Source organism: Chrysemys picta, chromosome 6, assembly GCF_011386835.1.
Source record: "Chrysemys picta bellii isolate R12L10 chromosome 6, ASM1138683v2, whole genome shotgun sequence".
In the NCBI taxonomy this organism is placed as follows: Eukaryota; Metazoa; Chordata; order Testudines; family Emydidae; genus Chrysemys; species Chrysemys picta.
Window position 1 is genome coordinate 881,377 of NC_088796.1, and position 22,096 is coordinate 903,472.

Here is a 22,096-nt window from a genome sequence, read left to right on the forward strand (position 1 = left end):
AGAGCTGGGGGCGGAGCAGAAGGATGTGGGCTGTGGCGGGCGGAGGAGAGCTGGGGACAGAGGGATAGGGGCTGTGGCGGGCAGAGGGTGCAGGAGAGCTGGGGGCAGAGGGATATGGGCTGTGGCGGGCGGAGGAGAGCTGGGGACAGAGGGATATGGGCTGTGGCGGGCAGAGGGTGCAGGAGAGCTGTGGGCAGAGTGGAAGGATATGGGCTGTGGCGGGCGCAGGAGAGCTGGAGGCGGAGGGATATGAGGCATGGGCTGTGGCGGGCGGAGGAGAGCTGGGGGCGGAAGGATATGGGCTGTGGCAGGCAGAGGAGAGCTGGGGGCGGAGGGATATGGGCTGCAGAGGAGAGCTGGGGGCGGAGGGATATGAGGCATGGGCTGTGGCAGGCGGATTGGGGACAGGGCCTGGGGCTGTCAGTTCCCAGCGCTCCCCAGACCGGGTGACTGAGCCTTCCTCTCTGTCTGCCAGGTGATGGTCACCAACGTCACCTCCCTGCTGAAGACGGTGAAGGCCGTGGAGGACGAGGCCACAAAGGGGACCCGTGCGCTGGAGGCCACGATAGAGCACATCCGCCAGGAGCTGGCGGTGAGCACGGGCCAGGCCAGCGCCCCTCTGCTAGGAGCTGCCCCTTCCTCACCAGCTGCCTCTGCACCCAGCACCCAGCCCAAGGGTGAAGTGAAATGGCACGGAGCCCTTCAGCACGCCGGCAGCACCTGCTCCCCCCTTGGGGGGGTGGCACGCGGCCCCTCTGCCCATCGGCAGCACCTTTCTCTCCCCCCGCAGGGCACACAGCCCCTCTGCATGCCAGCAGCACCTGCCCCCCCACCCTCCTGGGGGCACACAGCCCCTCTGTGTGCTGGCAGCGCACACGTGCGCACACACCACGCGACCCCTCTGCGTGCCAGCAGAGCCTGCCTCCAAGGACCAGCACTGCTCACTCTTTCTGGCTTTCAGGAAGCCGCCTACCTCCCAGGATCAGGAAGTCGCGTGTCAGTCTCGGTCGAGCTGACACTGCCGGCGATGCACCCTGAAGTCAGGCAGTGACCACGCTGCGGTACCTGCACAGCCTTAATTTTGTGCCCCCGGTCCCAGCCTGCTCCTGCCCCCCCGCCACCACCCGTCCTGGTCTCATCCCCACCTCTTGTGTCTCAGGTTTTCTGTGCCCAGGTGCCTCCAGCCAAGCCCTCGACGCCAGAGGATTTTATCCGCATGACCAAAGGCATCACCATGGCGACAGCCAAGGCCGTGGCCGCTGGCAACTCATGTCGGCAAGAGGACGTAATCGCCACAGCCAACCTGAGCCGCCGCGCTATCGCTGACATGCTGCGCTCCTGCAAGGTACAGCAGGGACACGGGGCACTGGGCTGCCAGGGGGCAGGGCAGGAGGGCGATAGGCTGCAGCGGAGGCACCCGGGGGCAGGTGGGCGATAGGCTCCGGGGGAAGGAATGGAGGGCAGGACAGGAAGGCGATAGGCTGCAGGGGGGGCACCGGGGGGCAGGGCAGGAGGCGCACCGGAGGGCAGGGCAGGGGGGCGATAGGCTGCAGGGAAGTACCGAGGGGGCAGGGCAGGAGGGCGATAGGCTGCAGGGGGGGCACCGGAGGGCAGGGCAGGAGGGCGATAGGCTGCAGGGGGGGCACCGGAGGGCAGGGCAGGGGGGCGATAGGCTGCAGGGGGGGCACCGGAGGGCAGGGCAGGGGGGCGATAGGCTGCAGGGGGGGCACCGGAGGGCAGGGCAGGGGGGCGATAGGCTGCAGGGGGGGCACCGGAGGGCAGGGCAGGGGGGCGATAGGCTGCAGGGGGGGCACCGGAGGGCAGGGCAGGGGGGCGATAGGCTGCAGGGGGGGCACCGGAGGGCAGGGCAGGGGGGCGATAGGCTGCAGGGGGGGCACTAGGGGGCAGTGGGTCCTTCAGGCACTGGAAGGTGTGGGTGCCATGGCAGTGGCCTAGGTGATGGGCAGGGTTGTGTGGCCGGTGCTGCCTGTGGAGCAGGGCTCAGCAATGCTCACTCTTTCCGGCTTTCAGGAGGCCGCCTACCACCCTGAGGTGAACGCGGACGTGCGGCTGCGGGCGCTGCGCTACGGGAAGGAGTGTGCCAACGGGTACCTGGAGCTGCTGGAGCACGTGCTGGTGGTGAGTGACCCCACCCCCTCCCAGCTTCCATCTCCTGGCAGCATTCCAGGGGAGCCCAGGCACACGATGCTCCGCTGCCCCGTGGATGCAGGGGTCACTCTGTAGCACCTTCTTCTGGGATCCTTCCCCCCCCATCCCCGCCTAGACTCTCCCCACCCCTCCTCCTGTGGAGCTCTCTCCTCGTACACCCAGAACTCTGTCCTCACCCTCCACAGGTTATGCTTTAGTCAAACACAAGTCACTGGGCTCAGTGCCGGGGTACCTAGGTGAAATTCTCTGGTCTGTGATATACAGTAGGCCAGGCTAGATGATCTAATGGACCCTTAAACTCTGTGAATCTATGAATCATCCCCATGGAGAGCTCGTGGTAGCAGTGAGGAAAGGCAGACAATTGATAAAGGAAGCTAACAGTATCATGAAAAGCTTATGTCCAGTAGAAATAAAAAAAAATATTTAAAAAAAAAAAATACCAGGAACAAACAGAATCCTAGCAGGGGTCTAGGTCATTTTACCATCCTTGTCTCATAACAATCTATCACGATGCAGAAAAGGCAGAAGTATTCAGTGGCTGTTCCTGTTCGGTATTTGGGAAAAAGCAGGATGTTCTAGTCGTACATGAGAGTAACAATGAAATAGTTTCTGTTCCATCAATAGTTAGAGAGGATGTTAAGCAGCAGCTACTCTAGTTAAACATTTCTAAATCATCAGGGACAGATAACTTGTGTCCAAGAGTATTAAAGAATTGGCTGAGGAGTTTTCTGAACCATGAATGTTGTTTCTCAAATCTCGGAAGCACCAAAGTGGGTATTCACCCACGAAAGCTCATGCTCCAATACGTCTGTTAGTCTATAAGGTGCCACCGGACTCTGTCGCTTTTTAAAGGACTGGAAAACAGACAGTGTTGTGCTAGGATTTAAGAAGAGTAAATAGGATGACCCAGGTAACCATAGGCTGACATTGATCCTGGGCAAAAATCATGAGACGGCTGATACGGGTTACAGTCAGTAAAGAACTGAAGGACCATAGCATGATTAACACCAATCAACATGGTTTTATGGCAGATAGGTCTGGTCAGACAGACTTGTGTTTTTTGAGGTCACAAGTTTGGATGCTAAAGGTAACTGTAAGTTAACGCACTGAGACTTCTCCAAGGTGCTGGACTTAGGCCCACACAATGTTCGGATTAAAAACCAGCGCTATGCACCATCAGTGTAGCCCACGTGTGATGAAGCTGCGAAACCTCCCACGAGCACAGAAAAAGCGGGCGAGCCTGTGGGCCCAGCTAGGCCTGCCCCACTGTAGCTGCAGCCAACACCAGGCCTGGAGGGGAAGAAAAAGAGAACCTGGCAAACTTACAGGCCTCTGCCCGGAGGAACCTGAGGCCATGGCAGGACTCCCAAGGTCCATGGGGGAGCGCTACTTGAGTTAAGCCTCTAAAATGGTTTGGACTAGAGAGACCGCAGCGGTAGGGAGTAGCCCAGGGCAGTGGACTCTCTGCTGGGAGCTCCCTGTTTGGGGACAGCTTCACGCGTGGCCCTGGGCTGGGACCCAGTGGAGAGGGAGCACCCGGGTCCTTTAAGGACTGAGACACCTTGGCCAGGGAAGCAAGGGGCTGGAAGGCAGGCGCGTCAACCACTAGGCCGCCCAATCCTCCAAGCACCCTGTTACACCCTCTGAAATTGCTTTAAGAAGTGGTCTACTGACCTATCAGTTCAGGAAACATGAAATGTCATCCAGTGAGGGAGTTTCTAGTGGGTCCTGCCGGGATCTGTTCTTGCCTCAGTGCCATTCAATGCCTGTATCAGTGATCTGGAAGAAAATATAAAATCAGGACTGGTAAAATAGGAGCTGCCCCAAAATAGGGGCTTGGCAAATGCTGCTGGGGACTGGTCGTTTATCCAGAGCAGTCAGGATCAGTTGGTAAGTTGCACTCGTTGGAGGCCCTGAGGATGTTACATGGGCCACAGCTCTGTGCTGACTGGGCCGCAAGCGGGTCCTTTGCTTTCAGTGCCAACTCCCACCGCTTCAGATCTATCAATGGGGAGTCAGGTTGTGAAGACCTATGGCTGGACGGGGAACCGGGTCTTCAGGACACCTGCTGCTGCCTCTGCTACTGCCTTTGTCACTCTCAGACCCTCTTGGAACCCTGCGTGGGTCTGGAACCTGGACTGAGAGGCTGAAGAAGCCTAATCTGTTTAGTTTCCGTGAGAGATGACTTGACCGTTGTCCAGTTACCTGCCTGGGGAGGAGATGGTTGTTAGCCAGGGGTTCCTCAGTCTAATGAAGGCGAACCACCTTCAGTGACTGGAAGCTGAATCTAGACTCATTCAGACTTGAAATAAGGTGCAGTGAGCATAAGGAGCTACTGGAACAAGTGTCCTAGGGCCGTGGTGTATTCTCCATCCCTTAGCTGCCGAGGCTGCACACAAAGCCGCCCCCCCGCCCCACCCAAGGCACACTGCAGCTCAAGCAGGAAGTGTGCTTGATGCAGGAATCCCGGGGGGGTTCCCTCTGGTGCTCACGGTGCAGAAAGTCAGACTAGATGGTCCGAATGGCTCATCCGTGACACAGAACTCTCCCTGACTTCCGCTGCACACACAACTTCCTCCCTTGGCAATCCCAGCCCTTGCCCCTCAGGCTCCACATGCATGTTCAGAGCCCCCCGGGACCTTTGACTGGCACTGCCCCTGCAGGCTGTTCACTGCTTTACTCTCTTCTTTTCTATATTCTGTTCTTTCCACCCTTTCAGCCGGTGAGTACAGTGGTGCTTGGAGTGACCCCGTGTGTCTGCCCCAGCATGAGCCTTGGTCACTGCCCACGTGTGTGCGTGTGCCCAAATGGCAGTAGGCTCACACCGAGTGCCACAGCTGGGGTGGGTGGGAGTGGGGCGGGCTGTGGGACACAACACATGCTTTAGGTGACCGGGACTAGGGCTGTGTTGCCGGTGCATGTGAGAGCACGTGCCAGGGGTGTGCTCTCTGTGCACATGCATACTGATGTGCACACATTCTGCGTGACAGGGGTAGGGGTGTGCTCAATGTGTGCGCACTATTTATGTGTGTCCACACATGCTCCCAGTGACATAGGCCTAGGCGTGTGCTGTGTGTGCACGCACTCCCTGTGACGTGGGTCTGGGAGGGTGCTGTGTGTGCATGCGTGTGCACATGCTCCAGGTGCCATGGGCCTGGGGCATGGTCTGTGTGCGCACATGTGTGCGCTGGGTCACCCGGGGGCAGGGACATGCTGTGTGTGTGTGTGTGTGTGTGCACGCGCACATGCTCCAGTGTCTGCGTGGGGGTCACTGCAGGGCTCTGTGAGCCCTATTCTCCAGGACGTCGCCCCTCAGAGATCCCTCCCTTGGTGACAGCACTTGCTGAGCCACCTGGCCATGTGCATTAACCACGGGTGTGTGGCTGGCCAGCGCCCAGCCCTTCGCAGTGCAGCGTCTGCCCACGGTTTGGCCCAGCAGCTGCAGAGCCAGGCTGGGCATGTGAAGAGCTGGGCCCTGGCTGCAGTGCCGAAGCCTAGCATCTCCTGCAATGTGGCAGCTCGGCACCTGCCTGGCCAGACCTCAGTGCCTCCGGGTATGGGACCGTCAGCCTTCCCTGGCATGCAGACAGACCGGGATGGGGGAGGGAACAAGGTCTCAGCTCCAGGAACCCAGGGCCGGGGAGGTGAAATGACTCCCGGAGGAAGGGATTCTGGATTGGGTAATTCCACCGTGGAGGAAGGGGGCATCACCTTAACCTGCGGAACTCACCGCCACAAGGTGTCACTGAGACCAGCAGCTCAGCAGGGTTCAGGAAACGATCAGCTTTCTGTGGAGAATGAGACCAACTAAAGTCACTGTAGAAAGGGTTAAAACAATGGCCATGATACCTCAGTGCCCAAGCCAGCCCCACCTGCCAGGAGTAGGGGAAACTTGCCTACAGGCCTGTCATTCCAGAATGGCCACTGAGAGGTTCTTGTGGCAGCTGGTCCTGGGCACTGTTAGAGACCAGAGACAGGGATAGATGGGCCCCTGGGCTGCCCGTTCCTGTTCCCAATGGTATTATCCTGCGGGTAGGGAGGGTGGGAGTTGGCACAGCCCTAGGTTTGTGAAAGGTCTGGATGGAGTTATGCCAGATATTGCCAGCCATGTCCCCGGGGGGCTCTCTGGGGACACCGCCTGCCTCTGCTCACAGACCTCTCCCTCCCCAGATTCTGCAGAAGCCAAGTCACGAGCTGAAGCAGCAGCTGGCTGGCTATTCCAAGCGGGTGGCTGGCTCCGTCACCGAGCTCATCCAGGCTGCCGAAGCCATGAAAGGTAAAGTCCAGCTCCGGAGCTGTGGTCAGTCTTTGCTCAGCGGCTAGGATCTCAGCTGGGACTCTGAACCAGGGCTTGGGAGGGAGCTGGGCGTCAGTAAGAGGAGCCGAAGAAGGCCACCATGGCTAAACGACAGAGTAAAAGAGGCGATTAGAGGCAAAAAGGTGCCCTTTAAAAACTGAGAGTCCAAACCTAGCGAGGACAATAGAAAGGAGCATCACTCCGGCAAGTCAGGTGTAGAAGTACAACAGGGCAGGCCAAGAAAGAGTTTGAAGAAAAACTAGTTAAGAGCACAAAGACTAGCAGCAAAACAAAACAAAAATGTCAATACATCAGAAGCAGGAAGCTGCTAAACCATCAGCGGGGCCACTGGACGAGCGAGGTGCTAAGGAGCACTCACAGAAGACAAGGCCGTTGCGGAAAAGCTGAATGAATTCCCTGTATTGGTCGTCACTGCAGAGGGTGGGAGGGAGATTCCCACACCTGAGCCATTCTTTTTAGGTGACAGATCTGAGGAACTGTCCCAGAATGAGGAGTCGGATGACATCCCCAAGGTACAATCTGGACTATTGAATAGCTGTGTCTCTTCAATTCTCCAGCCTGGGTGCCTTTTACACTGCTTCGCTGTGAGAGCAACCACTGCTGGTGTGTTCACACACAGCCTCCAGCACATAAACCACTCCCAGCTCTACTGTGTGAGTGCGATAGCCAGCCACCCGTGAATTACTCTGCAGGGCAACACTAGCAAACTCCCAGTCCCAGACTTTCCCCCAGAAATGTGCAGCTTGTACTGCCCAGCTCTCTGCTTCTGGACAACACGAGCTCATAGAAAGTCTTATTTCATGAATAGAAAATGATGTGCACACATCCTGTTATCACAAATGGTGTTTCCCAAACACTTCAATCCAAACACGCTGGTTTAGATAAAACAATAAAATGAGTTTATTAACTACAGAAAGCAACAAAGAGTCCTGTGGCACCTTATAGACTAACAAGTATTGGAGCATAAGCTTGCGTCTGATGAAGTGGATATTCACCCACGAAAGCTTATGCTTCAATACATCTGTTAGTCTATAAGGTGCCACAGGACTCTTAGTCTGGATCTGTAAAAAGCAACAAACACGGCTCCCCCTCTGATACTTTACAGAAAGATAGATTTTTAGTAATTACAAGGGATGAGGCATAAAAGTCAGGATTGGTTACAAAGAAATAAATGGTACAATGTAATTAACACCTAACTTAACAAGCTAAGTAAATTCAAAGCAAAAAGTCTTTCTCACCCCATTTCAGCAGTTTTAGTGGCAGAATCTTTCAGTTAGAATCCCTCCCCCAGTCCAATGGTGCTTCCTTTGTCCTTCAAGTGTTATCAATACAATGACTAGAGGGATCAGGAGAGATGATTTGGGGTATCTGTTCCCCATTTTTATATCTTTTTCTCTTCTTTGAGAATCATCTCCAGCTGGGGTTCAGGGCACAGAAAGTCTGGGGAGATGGCAACTTATTTGCCAATTTAAATTTCTTGCTCACACTCTTTTTTCCTCAAAGGAATGGCCACTTAACCAGGTGATAGTCCATTTGATTTTGTTGACACCTGGCTGAAGCATCAGTTTGCCCTTTGTCTTTGAGGAACTGTTTTGTGCCTGCTTTTCTAAACTTGGAATATGTCTCAATAATGTTAAACACTAGAACCTTATAACTTTACATACAATGTTGACGTTCATATTTTACCAGGACAATAATGATCAGCAAATTATGAGTTTTCAAATGATATCTTACAAGGCATACTTTGTACAAAATCCATGATAGCTTTGTAAAAAGGGTAAACATGGGGATACAGACTGTCAATTGATAAATTAAACAGTAAAAGGTCCCCAGGACAGATGGTATCACCCAAGAGTTCTGAAGGAACTCAAATATGAAATTGCAGAACTAACAACTGTGGTATGTAACCTATCACTTCAATCAGTCTCTGTACCAAATGACTGGGAGATAGCTAATGTGACACCAATTTTTAAAAAAGACTCCAGAGTCAATCCCGGCAATTATAGGCCGGTAAGCCTGACTTCAGTACCAGGCAAATTGGCTGAAACTACAGTAAAGAACAGACTTATCAGGCACATAGATTAACACAATACGTTGGGGAAGAGTCCACTTGACTTTTGTAAAGGGAAGTCATGCCTCACCAATCTATTAGAATTCTTTGAGGGGGGTCAAACAAACATGGACAAAGGGGATCCAGTTGATAGTGTGGTTTGGACTTTCAGAAAGCCTTTGACAAAAGCTCTTAAGCAAAGTAAGCTGTCATGGGGTAAGAGGGAAGGGCCTCTCGTGGATCAGTAACTGGTTAAAAGACAGGAAACAAAGGGTAGGAATAAATGGTCAGTTTTCACAATGGCAAAAGGTTAATTGTGGGTGTGACGGGTTGGATCACAGAAACCCCTTGGGGCTGCCAACAGTGTTCCAAGACTACTTCTGCCCCTGCCTTCTCTGCCACCTCGGGACTCCAGAGCCCTTCCTGGTTGTGCCAGACACGCTTGTCAGCCACAAACACAGACCCAGAAACTGCAAGCTTAACTGAAAGCAACTGAGTAAGTGTTCCTCTCTCCACAAGAACTAGGGGTCATCAAATGAAATTAATAGACAATAGGTTTAAAACAAACATAAGGAAGTATCTCTTCACACAACACACCATCAACCTCTGGAACTCTTTGTCAGGGGATGTTGTGAAGGCCAAAAGTATAAGTGGGTTCAATAAAGAACTGGATAAGTTCATGCAGGACAGGTCCATCAATGGCTATTAGCCAGGATGGGCAGGGATGGTGTCCCTACCTCTGTTTGCCAGAAGCCGGGAATGGACGACAGGGGATGATCACCGGATGATTCCCTGTTCTGTTCATTCCCTCTGGAGCACCTGGCCTTGGCCACTGTCGGCAGACAGGAGACTGGGCTAGATGGGCCTTTGGCCTGACCCAGTCTGGCCATTGTTCTGTTCCTGTGATGCCCTCCCCAGCTCTGGGAGGGCAGTGGGATCTAGTGGGTTAGAGCAGGGGGGCTGGGAGCCAGGATTCTGGGGTCCTATCTCCAGACCCTGGCGTTGTGCGATCTGGCTTGTGTTCTTGGGACTGGTGTCTCAGGCCCACGTCTCGGTTCTCCCCACCACAGGGACCGAGTGGGTCGACCCAGAGGATCCCACCGTCATTGCTGAGAATGAGCTGCTGGGAGCAGCAGCTGCCATTGAGGCTGCAGCCAAGAAACTGGAGCAGCTGAAGCCGAGGGCCAAACCCAAGGTAGGCTGCCCTGCCCCCACCTGCGCCCAGCTTGGCAGACCAGGATCTGGTCCTGGGGCCTCGCCAGGCCCTGCCAGGCCCTCTGGAGGCTGCTGTGCCCTGACCGGGCCGAGGGCTCCCCCATCAACCTCTGTGGCTCCAAGGCCTTCACTGCGGGGAGAGCTGGGCTCACCCCCTCCCCAGGGAGAGCTCTCCAGTGTCACTCGCTCCTGCTCCCCCCTCGCCCGGCACCACAGGGCTCCCTCCCTGGGGCACAGTGCTGCCTGTTCCTTCTCCCAGGTTCCCCTCCATCCATCCATGTTGCACGCATGCCTGCTCTCTGCCACTTCTCAGCACAGCTCTCCTCCCACCTGTCCCCGGCGCTCCACTCCTCTCCCACCAGGGCTCACACCCTCTGTCTCCATTTGCAGCAGGCGGACGAGAGTCTCAACTTTGAGGAGCAAATCTTGGAGGCTGCGAAATCCATCGCTGCTGCAACCAGTGCCCTGGTGAAGGCAGCCTCAGCGGCCCAGAGAGAGCTGGTGGCTCAAGGAAAGGTAACACCGCCGGGCAGGGGAGAGGCCATGAGAGCTGTGGCACTTGCTACTGGAGGAGCCGGGCCAGGCTCTGAGCCCCGCTCTGGGTATTGCACAAACATCCTCTCTAAGCACAATCACAGCACAATGCTGGGGCACGAAGGGTTAGTGCGATCCTTGGGTATACAAATAGGGCAGCAGGGAGAGAATTTTACCTCTGCACACAGCAGTGGTGAGACCAGTACTGATCCTGTGCCCAGCTCTGGTGCCCACAGTTCAAGAAGGATGTTGATAAATTGCAGAGGGCTCAGAGAAGAGCCACGCGAATGATCAGAGGAGTAGAAGACCTGCTCAGAGAGCTGTCTGTTTAGCCTCTCAACAAGGTTACAGTGACTTACCCACAGTGTCAATACCTCCAGGAAGAACAAATATTTGATCATAGAGGGTGTGACAGGTCCTCCCAGGGTGCCACCTGGAACTGGAGTATAGCTGAGCCCTCTGTCTTACCAGTCTGGGTTCCCTCTTGCACTGTGACCTTGTGACAAACTGCAAAGCCCTCCAAGCTTGGACTCTCACCAACATCCACAAGCTGTGTTCATGCAGGCTCTAGCCAGCTACTCATGAACCCACAATGGAGAGGCTACAGCCAAAATACCCCCCAGCTCTTCAGCCTAGGACCCCAGAGCTGTACCGTCTGGCTCTGGTCAAAACCCGACCAGTATGAATTTATTACCCAGTCCACCACTTCTACAAAAGAAAGTGGATGTGCACTAGCTCTTCTTCGTGAGCTGAGATTTATCCCTTTTGCACTTCAAACAACACACAGTGTTTTAGGTAAAATATAAAAGAGATTTATTAGCTACAGAAAGAGAGCTTTGAAGTGATCAAACAGATCAAAGTAGATTACCATAAGAAATAAAATAAAACCACAATCTAAGCCTAATATACTAGATAGGGTGAGACACTGCTTAATTCAAATCCTGTTACATAGCATAAACAGTCCACCAAGGTTTTCTACATCAACAGGCTTCCTTCTTTCCTGCCTGGGACCAGCACCTCCCCCAGTTCAGTCTTTGTTCCCTGGGTGTTTCCAGGTGTTCTCTTCTGGGGTGTGGGGGGAGGTCCCGTCATGATGTCATTCCCTCCTTTTATATCTTTTTCCAACTTGCTGGAAAGATCTTCCGCTGTGACCTGGGTCGACAGTTCCCATTGTGTAGTGCTGTCTCTGAGAGGTTTCTGTTGTATGCAGTTCCTGGAGTGATCCTTGTGAGTGTGTATTTCCTCAATAAGAACATCTAAATGGTCATACTGGGCCAGACCAAAGGTCCATCTAGCCCAGTATTCTGCCTTCTGACAGTGGACGGTGCCAGGTGCCCCAGAGGAAATGAACAGAACAGGTAATCATCAAGTTTATCAAGATCCATCCCCGGTCACTGATTCCCAGCTTCTGGCAAACAGAGGCTAGGGACACCATTCCTTCCCATCCTGGCTAATAGCCATTGATGGACTTATCCTCCATGAACTTATCTAGTTCTTTTTTGAACCCTGTTTTAGTCTAGACCTTCACAGCATCCTCTGGCAAGGAGTTCCACAGGTTGACTGTGTGTTATGAAGAAATACTTTTGTTTGTTTTAAACCTGCTGCCTATTAATTTCATGTGGTGACCCTTGGTTCTTGTGTTATGAGGAAGAGTAAATAATACTTCCTTATTTACTTTCTCTACACCAGTCATGATTTTATAGACCTCAATCATATCCCCCCCCTTTTTCGTCTCTTTTCCAAGCTGAAAAGTCCCAATCTTATTTATCTCTCCTCATATGGAAGCCGTTCCACACCCCTAATCATTTTTGTTGCCCTTTTCTGAACCTTTTCCAGTTCCAATATACCTTTTTTTTTGAGATGGGGTGACCACATCTGCATGCAGTATTCAAGATGTTGGCGTACCATGGATTTATATAGAGGCAATATGATATTTTCTGTCTTATTATCTATCCCTTTATTAATGATTCCCAACATTCTGTTCGCTTTTTTGCCGGCCGCTGCACATTGAGTGGATGTCTTCAGAGAACTATCCACAATGACTCCAAGATCTTTTTCTTGAGAGGTAACAGCTAATTTAGACCCCATCATTTTATATGAATAGTTGGGATTATGTTTTCCAATGTGCATTGCTTTGCATTTATCAACATTGAATGTCATCTGCCATTTTGTTACCCAGTCACCCAGTTTTGAGAGATCCTTTTGTAGCCCATCGCAGTCTACCTGGGACTTGAATAGTTTTGTATCATCTGTAGATTTTGCCACCTCACTGTTAACTACTTTTTCCAGATCATTTATGAATATGTTGAATAGGACTGGTCCCAATATAGACCCCTCAGGGTACACCACTATTTACCTCTCTCCTTTCTGAAAACTGACCGTTTATTGCTACCCTTTGTTTCCTATCTTTTAACCAGTTACCAGTCCATGAGAGGACCTTCCCTCTTATCCCATGACAGCTTACTTTGCTTAAGAGCCTTTGGTGAGGGACCTTGTCAAAGGCTTTCTGAAAATCTAAGTACACTGTATCCACTGGATCCCCCTTGTCCACATGCTTGTTGACTTCCTCAAAGAATTCTAGTAGATCGGTGAGGCATGATTTCCCTTTACAAAAACTATGTTGATTCTTCCCCAACAAATTATGCTCATCTATGTGTCCGACAATTCTGTTCTTTACTATGGTTTCAACCAGTTTCCTTGGTACGGAGATCAGGCTTTCCAGCCTGTAATTGCCAGGATCACCTCTGGAGCCCTTTTTAAAAATTGGCGTCACATTAGCTATCCTCCAGTCATCTGGTACAGAAGCTGATTTAAGTGTTAGGTTACAAACTAACTTAGTAGTTCTTGGTTTCACATCTGAGTTCCTTCAGAACTCTTGGGTGATACCACCTGGTCCTGGTGACTTATTACTAGGGCTGTCAAGCGATTAAAAAAAGTAATCGCGATTAATCATGTGATTCAAAAATTAATTGCAATTAATTGCATGATTAATTGCACTGTCAAAGAATAACAGAATACCATTTAATTATATATTTTTGGATGTTTTCTACATTTTCAAATATATTGATTTCAATTACCACACAGAATACAAAGGGTACAGTGCTCACTTAATATTATTTTTTATTACAAATATTTGCACAGTAAAAAACAGAAGATATAGTATTTTTCAATTTACCTAATACAAATAATGTGCTGCAATCTCTTTATCATGAAAGTTAAACTTACAAATGTAGAATTATGTACAAAAATAACTGCATTCAAAATAAAACAATGTAAAACTTCAGCGCCTACAAATCCACTCAGTCCTACTTCTCATTCAGCCAATCACTCAGACAAGTTTGTTCTCATTTGCAGGAGATAATGCTGCCTGCTTCTTGTTTACAATGTCACCTGAAAGTGAGAACAGGCATTCTCATGGCACTGTTGTAGCCAGCATCACAAGATATTTACGTGTCAGATGTGCTAAGGATTCATATGTCCCTTGATGCTTCAACCCCATTCCAAAGGACATGCATCTATGCCTATGATAGTTTCTGCTCGATAATGATCCAGAGCAGTGCGGACCAATGCATGTTCATTTTCATCATCTGAGTCCGATGCCACCAGCAGAAGGTTGATTTTCTTTTTTTGGTGGTTCAGTTCTATAGTTTCCACATTGGAGTGTTGCTCTTTTAAGACTTCTGAAAGCATGCTCCACACCTCGTCCCGCTTAGATTTTTGGAAGGCACTTCAGATTCTTAAACCTTGGGTCGAGGGCTGTAGCTATCTTTAGAAATCTCACATTGGTGCCTTCTTTTGTCAGATCTGCAGTGAAAGTGTTCTTAAAATGAACAACATGTGCTGGGTCATCATCCGAGACTGCTATAACATGAAATATATGGCAGAATATGGGTTAAACAGAGCAGGAGAAATACAATTCTCCCCCAAGGAATTCAGTCACAAATTTAATTAATGCATTATTTTTTTAAAGAGCGTCATCAGCATGGAAGCATGTCCTCTGGAATGGTGGCCGAAGCATGAAGGGGCATACAAAGGTTTAGCATATCTGGCATGTAAATACCTTGCAATACCAGCTACAAAAGTGCCATGTGAATGCCTGTTCTCACTTTCAGGCGACGTTATAAATAGGAAACAGGCAGCATTATCTCCTGTGAATGGAAACAAACTTATTTGTCTTAGCGATTGGCTGAACAAGAAGTAGGACTGAGTGGACTTGTAGGCTCTGAAGTTTTACTTTGTTTTGTTTTTTTTGAGTCCAGTTATGTAACAAAAAAAATCTACATTTGTAAGTTGCACTTTCACGACAGAGATTGCACTACAGTACTTGTATGAAGTGAATTGAAAAATACTATTTCCTTGTTTATCATTTTTACAGTGCAAATATTTGTAATAAAAATAATATAAAGTGAACACTGTACACTTTGTATACTGTGTTGTAATTGAAATCAGTATATTTGAAAATGTAGAAAAACATCCAAAAATATTTAATAAATTGCTATTGGTATTCTATTGTTTAACAGTGCGATTAAAAGTACGATTAATCAAGATTAATTTTTTTAATAGCAATTAATTTTTTTGAGTTAATCGCGTGAGTTAACTGCGATTAATCAGCAGCCCTACTTATTACTGTTTAGTTTATCAATTTGCTCCAAAATCTCCTCTAATGACACCTCAATCAGGGGCAGTTCCTCAGATTTCTCACCTAAAAAGAATGGCTCAGGTTTGGGAATGTCCCTCACATCCTCAGCTGTGAAGACTGATGCAAAGAATCCATTTAGTTTCTCCGCAATGGCCTTATCGTCCTTGAGTGCTCCTTTAGCATCTCGATCGTCCAGTGGCCCCACTGGTTGTTGAGCAGGCTTCCTGCTTCTGATTCACTTAAAAAAATTTTGCTATTATTTTTTGAGTCTTTGGCTAGCTGTTCTTCAAATTCTTTTATGGCCTTCCTAATTAGAGTTTTACACCATTAACCCCATTAACATTGTTTGGCCTTTTTACTATTATACCTGAAAGGCTGCTTGTGGGTGTTTTCAACCGCACAACATGTTTCAGTAACGCATACATAGCCAAACTTCACATACGATGATGGCACATACAATCCAGTGAGATATTACTGTCTAGCAGATCAAGACTTTTAGAATGAGACCTCACAAGGCATAGTTTGTGCAAAACATATCCTAATTACCTGACAGTGGTGAATAAGGGAGTGCCAGGGTGTCACAGAGGGCTCTTCAGTCTAGCAGACAAAAGATTTAGTGGATGGAAGTTGAAGCCAGCAATAAGGTGCCGGTGTGGGTAGTTACCACTGGAACAACTTACCCCAAGCTGTGGTGGATTCTCCATTGCTGGAAACTTTTGAAATCAAGGTTGAGTGTTTTTCTAAAGAATCTGCTCTCGTTCAAGCCCTGGCCTTGGAGCAGAAATTAATCCAAGGAAGTCCGGTAAGGGCCCTGGGCCGTGCAGGGGGCTCGGACCGGTCCTGGGCCGTGCAGGGGGCTCAGACCGGTCCTAGGGCCCCGTGCCGTGCAGGGGGCTCGGACCGGTCCTAGGGCCTGTGGTATCCAGATCAGACAAGATGTTCACAATAGTCCCATCTGGCCTTGGAGCGTCTGGCTCTGAGTCGCTGTCCAGGCCCATTGCCTTCAGTGGTAGGGGGCAGGTAGCTGTGGGGTGCCCTGCCGCAGAGGTACCCCCCCTGGGTGCTGTATGCTCTGGAGCACAGGACAAGGCCCAGGGCTGCCGTGCCCGTGGGGTCCCGGGGCCAGGGACAGAGAAGGGCTGCGTGCTCCCTGCAGCCGCTCGCTGGGCCCCGCACCATTACCACGGGCTCACTCACCCTGTCCTTGCTCCCGCAGGTGGGTGCCATCCCCGCCAATGCAGTGGACGACGGCCAGTGGTCCCAGGGGCTCATTTCAGCCGTGAGTATCAAAGGCCCTTTAGTATCGGAGTCACTGTGCCCAGGCCCTGCCCCGGAGTGGGGGGAAGGTTCCTCCCTGCTTGATGTCCCCCCTCCCTGGGACTGGGGGGGCCGTCACCCTCTCTGTAGGGAGCCTCTTCCCGTGAGATCCTGCCCCTCGCTCCCCTTCCTTCCTCACACCAGCTGCAGCAGGGCACAGAGGTGGCTCCTCTCCCTCCCTCCCATCTGCCCCCCACCCTGGGCATCGCCTTCCCTCCTGGCCCCCTCCACGCTCCCCCCTCCCCCCCCAGGGCCTCGCCCTTCCACGTGCCTCCCCAGGACCTTGCCCCCCACATGCCCCATCCCATGCCCCGCCTCCCCCACGGACTTCACCCTTCCATGTGCCCCATCCCCACCCCCCGCAGGACCTCACCCTTCCACATGCCCCACCCCTTCCTTGCTCTCCCCCCCTCCCCTAGGATCTCGCCCTTCCAGGCCCCTCCCCACTCACCCCCATCTCCTTCTCCCTGCCAGGCCCGCATGGTGGCTGCTGCCACCAACAATCTGTGTGAGGCTGCGAACGCAGCAGTGCAGGGCCACGCCAGCGAGGAGAAACTCATCTCCTCCGCCAAGCAGGTGGCCGCCTCCACAGCGCAGCTCCTGGTGGCCTGTAAGGTGAAGGCTGACCAGGACTCTGAGGCCATGAAGCGACTGCAGGTGAGTCCCTGGGTCGGGTTTGGGGCGGGGGGGGGGGGGGGGGGGGGCTGGCTCCCCTAGGGACAGCAGGGGGTGCGCTCCGGAGCTGGGGCGCATGCGCAGCACAGGATGGGGCATCCCAAGCCGGGCTGGCGTTCTGGTGCTGGCAGGGCCCTTCCCACCGCAGAGTGTGGGGTGAGTGGAGCTACCCCCCCCCCCCCCCCCCCCCCCCCAGTCAGGGTCTTGTGCCTCCCCCCCAGGAGTGGGGTGTGAAATATCAGCCCTGCTGCACTGTACCCGGCTTGCCCGTGTATTTATAAAGCACGATTAATCCTGGGGGAATTAACACCCCCAGGGCACCAAATCCAAGGCTGCTGCCAGCAACTGTGCGCCGGATCACCTGCTCCACAGCACGGACTCCAGGGTTACCAGTGCTGGGGTGATGCCTGCTTTACCCCACGCTGTCTAGAACCCTAAGGGTTAATGACGACTGGGTGACTTGGGAGCAAATCTGCTCCAGCAAGCACAGGACGCGAGGTTAACTCAGGGGAAGGGTGCAAACCCTCAGGCTGTGGCACTGAAAAGGTTAGCTGTGTGGGGGGGGACACAGGCTCTGGCACGCCCCCTGGGGAGGGCGAGTGAGACCCCTGACTCTGGTGCTTGCTCACAGGCAGCTCCTGGCTCTGGCGCTCGAGGCGTTAAGGAGCAGTGGGGCCCTAGCGCTGGGGCACGGGGTGCCTGTCGTCCGGCTCAGAGGCCTTCTTGGCAGCCCTGTGACCCCAGCCCGCTCCCAGGGTACAGAGGCCTTTGTCCTGTCCTGCCCTGCCCCCACTGGGAGCCCAGTTCTACCTGGCTTGGGCTCTGGGTCTGTCCCTCCCTGGGCCCTGAGCAGCATTTCTGCTGCCTCTGCACTGCTGGCCACATACAGGAATCCCCGGCAGCTCCCAACACCTGCACGACCCGCAGCTCGGGGGTGCGGGTACAAGAGAAGAGTCCCCTTCACGGCTGCAGCCCAGGCCGCCGCCTTGTGCCCTGACCCTGCACTTGCAGGGAGTCCCCAGCCTCGCATCTCCCCACCCCCTGCAGTCACTACATCCCACCAGCTGCCCCCGTCCTCTCAGCCACCAGCACAGGTCCTATTGCCCCTTACTGGGGCCTGGAGCCCCCACCAGCCCTTGGCCCCCGTCGTGGCCCCTTGCCAGCCTACCCCAACCTTCCCCCTGGAGCCCAGTAAGCCCTGCTATTGCCATCCTGGGCAGTGGCTGCCCCCTCGCAGGTCACAGAACCGCGCCCCTTGCTGAGTCTGCGCCACGTTCCCTTTCTCTCTGCCCAGGCTGCTGGCAACGCCGTGAAGAGGGCATCCGACCATCTGGTGAAGGCAGCCCAGAAAGCAGCCGCCTTCCAGGACCAGGAGAATGAGACGGTGGTGGTGAAGGAGAAAATGGTCGGGGGAATCGCACAGGTGAGGAGCAGGGGGTCACGCCTGGAGGCTGCAGGCAGCTTGAAACAGCAGCCCTGAGCAGAGGAAATGCCCCTTCCTTCCAGGGCGTGTTGCCTCTGAAACCTAACGACAACTCTACCTTATCCCTTAACTGTGTCACTGCTGCTTAGTTAAGTGGATACAGCCAGAAAATGTGCTTCCCTCGCAGCCTCCGGGCCAAGAGCTGCTCAAACCTCTGCCTTCCCCCTTGGAAACGTCTCTGCTGCGGTGAGACGCTGCCTGCACCCCCGGGGGGTGCTGAGAATGGGGCTGGGGTGAGACATGGCATTGGATGTCAGGATAGGAATTGCCAAGTGCCAGACAGGGTGTGGCCCGGGGTCCTGTCGTGCCTGGAACAGCAGCACCAGACACTTCAGAGGCGGGTGCAAGACGCCTGCAGTAGGATAATCTGCCCCACATCAGACCTCCTGTTGGGCTCTAACCGTTAGTCTGGCTCCAGCCCTGAGCATGAGGTTTAATATCCCTGCCAGAGTGTTAGCAGGGACTGGTGTAGCTGGATAGTCGTGGTAGGTACATAACAGGGCCCAGCTCTGCGGGGCCCGCGAGGAGAGACTCTGGGCTTGAAGGCAGCTCTGTGGGGAGAGTCCCACTTCTCAGCTCTTACAGGATGCCCGAGACATGGAGTGTATGTTTGTCCCCATGGGGGACTCCGGCCATGGGGCACAGGGACAGGTGGGGGAGTCAGAGGTTCAGTGTAAACCTGGGAATACTGCGTAGCCCTGCATCTGATGCTAGGGTCAGGATGAGGGAATAAGAATCCAGCCTGCTGCCCTCGGCTGGAGCTGGTTCGCTGCGAGCCAACATTCCCACCTCTCTAGGGTGGCTGACGCCAGCTGTCCGTAACCTGGGGGAGGGCGGGACCCGGCAGCTGGCGCTCGCGGGGCCCCACGGGACCCGGCAGCTGGCGCTCGCGGGGCCCCACGGGACCCGGCAGCCGGCGCTCGCGGGGCCCCACGGGACCCGGCAGCCGGCGCTCGCGGGGCCCCAGGACCCGGCAGCCGGCGCTCGCGGGGCCCCAGGACCCGGCAGCCGGCGCTCGCGGGGCCCCAGGACCCGGCAGCCGGCGCTCGCGGGGCCCCAGGACCCATGGGCAGGGCGGGCTCTCACCAGAGTCTCTCCCTGGCAGATCATTGCAGCGCAGGAGGAGATGCTGCGGAAGGAGCGGGAGCTGGAGGAGGCCCGGAAGAAGCTGGCTATGATCCGGCAGCAGCAGTACAAGTTCCTGCCCTCGGAGCTGCGGGACGAGGGGCAGAACTGAGGGGAGCGTGGCCATGAGCTGAGCCTGCCCCCCCCCATCTCACCACAGAGACTGCTGCCGCCGCCGCCTATTTAAGACAGGCCTGCCCTGAGCAGGGATTGTCTGGATCACCCAGACTCGCCTGCTGCCCAGCGCACTGGGGACTAACCTGACACTGCCCACCGCTGCCCCCAGCGGGTGCTGCACCAGCAACTCTCTGCTTCACCGCGCAGCCAGCGCGCCACGGGCACACGCTTCTCCACTCTGCTTGGGCACGGCCACAGCGCCGGGTGCTCCGCGGGGTACGAGGAGGCTGGAGCTCTGCAGGCCTGGGCTGGGGCTCACCTATGCAGCTGCCTCAAGCCCCATGGACCTGGGGCTGCCCCACCCCCCAAGCTCCCCCTCCCCCCACACACCTTTCAGGCGTTTTCCTTTGTGCCTTTGTGGGTTCCACGTCTCTGGGCGTCGAGCTTGGAGGCGGGTTCTCACCCGGCTCTGCCCCGGGGCCAGTCGTGCAATGGGGGGGACAGAAACTGCTTCCCTGGTGACTCTTGCACCAACCCACCCTCACCTCTGATGCCTTATTGCTGGCTGCGCCTTCCCTGTCGCCCAGTGCCTCTGCTCCAGGGTGCGAGGGGTTAATCTCTAGGTTTACCCCCCTGCCCCATTGTGCCTCCTACCTGCAGGGACCTGCCTGCCCCTGGAGCAGCCCCCAGCCAGCGCCCCCTGCTGCTCCTCGTTCCCAAGTGCCTGCGTCGTGCGTCCGAGAGCTCCAGTATTTTTGTAGTGTTGAATTTCTGAAGTATTGAACTCGCCTGCTCCCCCAGCCACTAACCCCCCTTCCCCGGCATCTCCTGCCCTGGGCCCTGGAGCCCTACATCCCCCACCCCTCCTCCGCTCTGGGATCCTGAACCCCCCCTGCACTCGCTGAGGCTTCTCACCTCTTATTTTGATACTCTGAGCTTCCACTGTTAAACGTGAAGGGAAAGCGGCTGCCCTGCCACTCCCGGGGTGGGGAACGGGACGGCTCCTTGCAAAGGATTCTTCATCAATAAAACCGGCTTTCCTGCTTCTTTGGTCTGCATTAGTGGCCACACTCAGCTGTGTCCGCTCTCCCCAGGCTGCTGGGAGAGACCCCAGTGGCCTGCTGGGGGGGCTGGCTCGGGGCAGCTGCTCCCTCCATGTGTGTGAGATCCCAGGGGCCTCTCCCAGACCCTCCTCTCTGCTGGAGCCCCCTCCTTCCCCACTGCTTTTAGACCCAAAGCATGGAGGTGGCAGAGTTTTCAGACCCTTTGGTGCTCAACCTACCCCATTATAAACCTTCCCCTCTGAAAAGCTCAGTGGGCCCAGGCCTGCCCGGCCTGGGGAAGCAGGGGCCGGCAGAGGCAGGACACCGTTGATAATCTGCCAAGACTGGAAAAGGGAGGGAGCCGGGCAGAGTTTGGCGCTGTCTAGACGTGAAGGGTGGAAGGCAAAAGGTGATGGGCAGATGTCACTGAACTGGGGCGCTGCAGCTAGGAGTGGGCAGTGCCCCGGGGAGCTGGGCAGGAGTAAGTCCTCCAGAGCAGGGAGCTCCCTGGGAAGCAGGCTGAGGGGGACCAGCAGGCTTTGGGGGGAGGGGGAGGGGGAGGGCGAGGCCTCCTGGGCAGTGACTGCGGAGTGGCATCACTGCTGGGCAGCGCCAGCCCCAGGGAATGGGCCTGGCCTAAGGGTTAGAGCAGGGCAGCAGGCGTGGGCTGGTCCCACGAGCAGCCCCATGACACAGCTTTCCTGGGAAAGTGAGCAGGTGGCTGCAGCAGCGGGAACACCTGCCCCCTCGCCCAGGCAGCTGGGGCTCGAGCCCACCGGAACCAGCAGCAGCTGTTCGGTTTTCGCAGAGCAGGGCCTGAATTTCACTCCCTGTCACACAGCTGGGCCCGTGCTGCCCCTGAAGCCCCCGGCCGGCTGCTCTCAGCCAAGGAAGCAGGGGAAGGCAGCAGACTCTGCTCTCAGCACCAGCCCCTCGGAGCAGCCTGCCTGCTTGTTGGGCATTGGCCCATCACTGCTACCCTGTTTCCCCGAAAATAAGACATCCTCCGAAAATAAGGCCTACTTACAGTTTTGCCTCTCGTTGTAATATAAGGCATCCCCCCGATAATAAGACCTCCCCGATAATAAGGCATCCACCGATAATAAGGCATTTTTCATTTCTGAAAAATAAGACATCCCCTGAAAATAAGACCTAGCGCATCTTTGGGAGCAAAAATTAATATAAGACACTGTCTTATTTTCGGGGAAACAGGGTATGGGGGCCCCCCACTGCGAGGTCCTGCTGCTTGGGAGGTTCTCCTGCCACCAGCCTAATATTCATTCTTCTCCCAGGGGCTGGGCTGAGCTTGGCCTGTGGGTTCCAAGCCTGCACCAGCTGGGGCCTTCCCCATCTCCCTTCAGACTGTGCGGGGAGAGGGGCGAGGCCAAAGTGCCCAGATCCCAGGGCAGGG

General features: G+C 54.4%; 1 protein-coding gene and 1 long non-coding RNA gene across 4 annotated transcripts in view; one reads left to right on the top strand and one right to left on the bottom strand.

Annotated features, from left to right (window-relative positions):
• TLN1 (talin 1) overlaps nt 1-20,688 on the top strand; it is a 143,678-nt gene extending 122,990 nt beyond the window's left edge. For all 3 annotated transcript variants that reach the window (XM_065598567.1, XM_065598569.1, XM_065598568.1), the window contains 10 exons: nt 476-592; nt 1,160-1,345; nt 2,032-2,139; nt 6,340-6,445; nt 9,608-9,732; nt 10,143-10,268; nt 16,142-16,204; nt 16,717-16,899; nt 18,212-18,340; nt 19,506-20,688. In XM_065598567.1, the coding sequence (XP_065454639.1) occupies nt 476-592; nt 1,160-1,345; nt 2,032-2,139; nt 6,340-6,445; nt 9,608-9,732; nt 10,143-10,268; nt 16,142-16,204; nt 16,717-16,899; nt 18,212-18,340; nt 19,506-19,637 (1,275 nt within the window). In that variant the 3' untranslated portion in view covers nt 19,638-20,688. The remainder of the gene's footprint in view (nt 1-475; nt 593-1,159; nt 1,346-2,031; nt 2,140-6,339; nt 6,446-9,607; nt 9,733-10,142; nt 10,269-16,141; nt 16,205-16,716; nt 16,900-18,211; nt 18,341-19,505) is intronic.
• LOC135984164 (uncharacterized) lies at nt 3,323-5,959 on the bottom strand. Its single transcript, XR_010602063.1, has 3 exons — nt 5,900-5,959; nt 3,844-3,948; nt 3,323-3,459 (listed from the first exon to the last, which is right to left on the bottom strand). It is a non-coding gene; the product is annotated as an uncharacterized LOC135984164 (long non-coding RNA).
• Nucleotides 20,689-22,096: the final 1,408 nt, after the last annotated feature.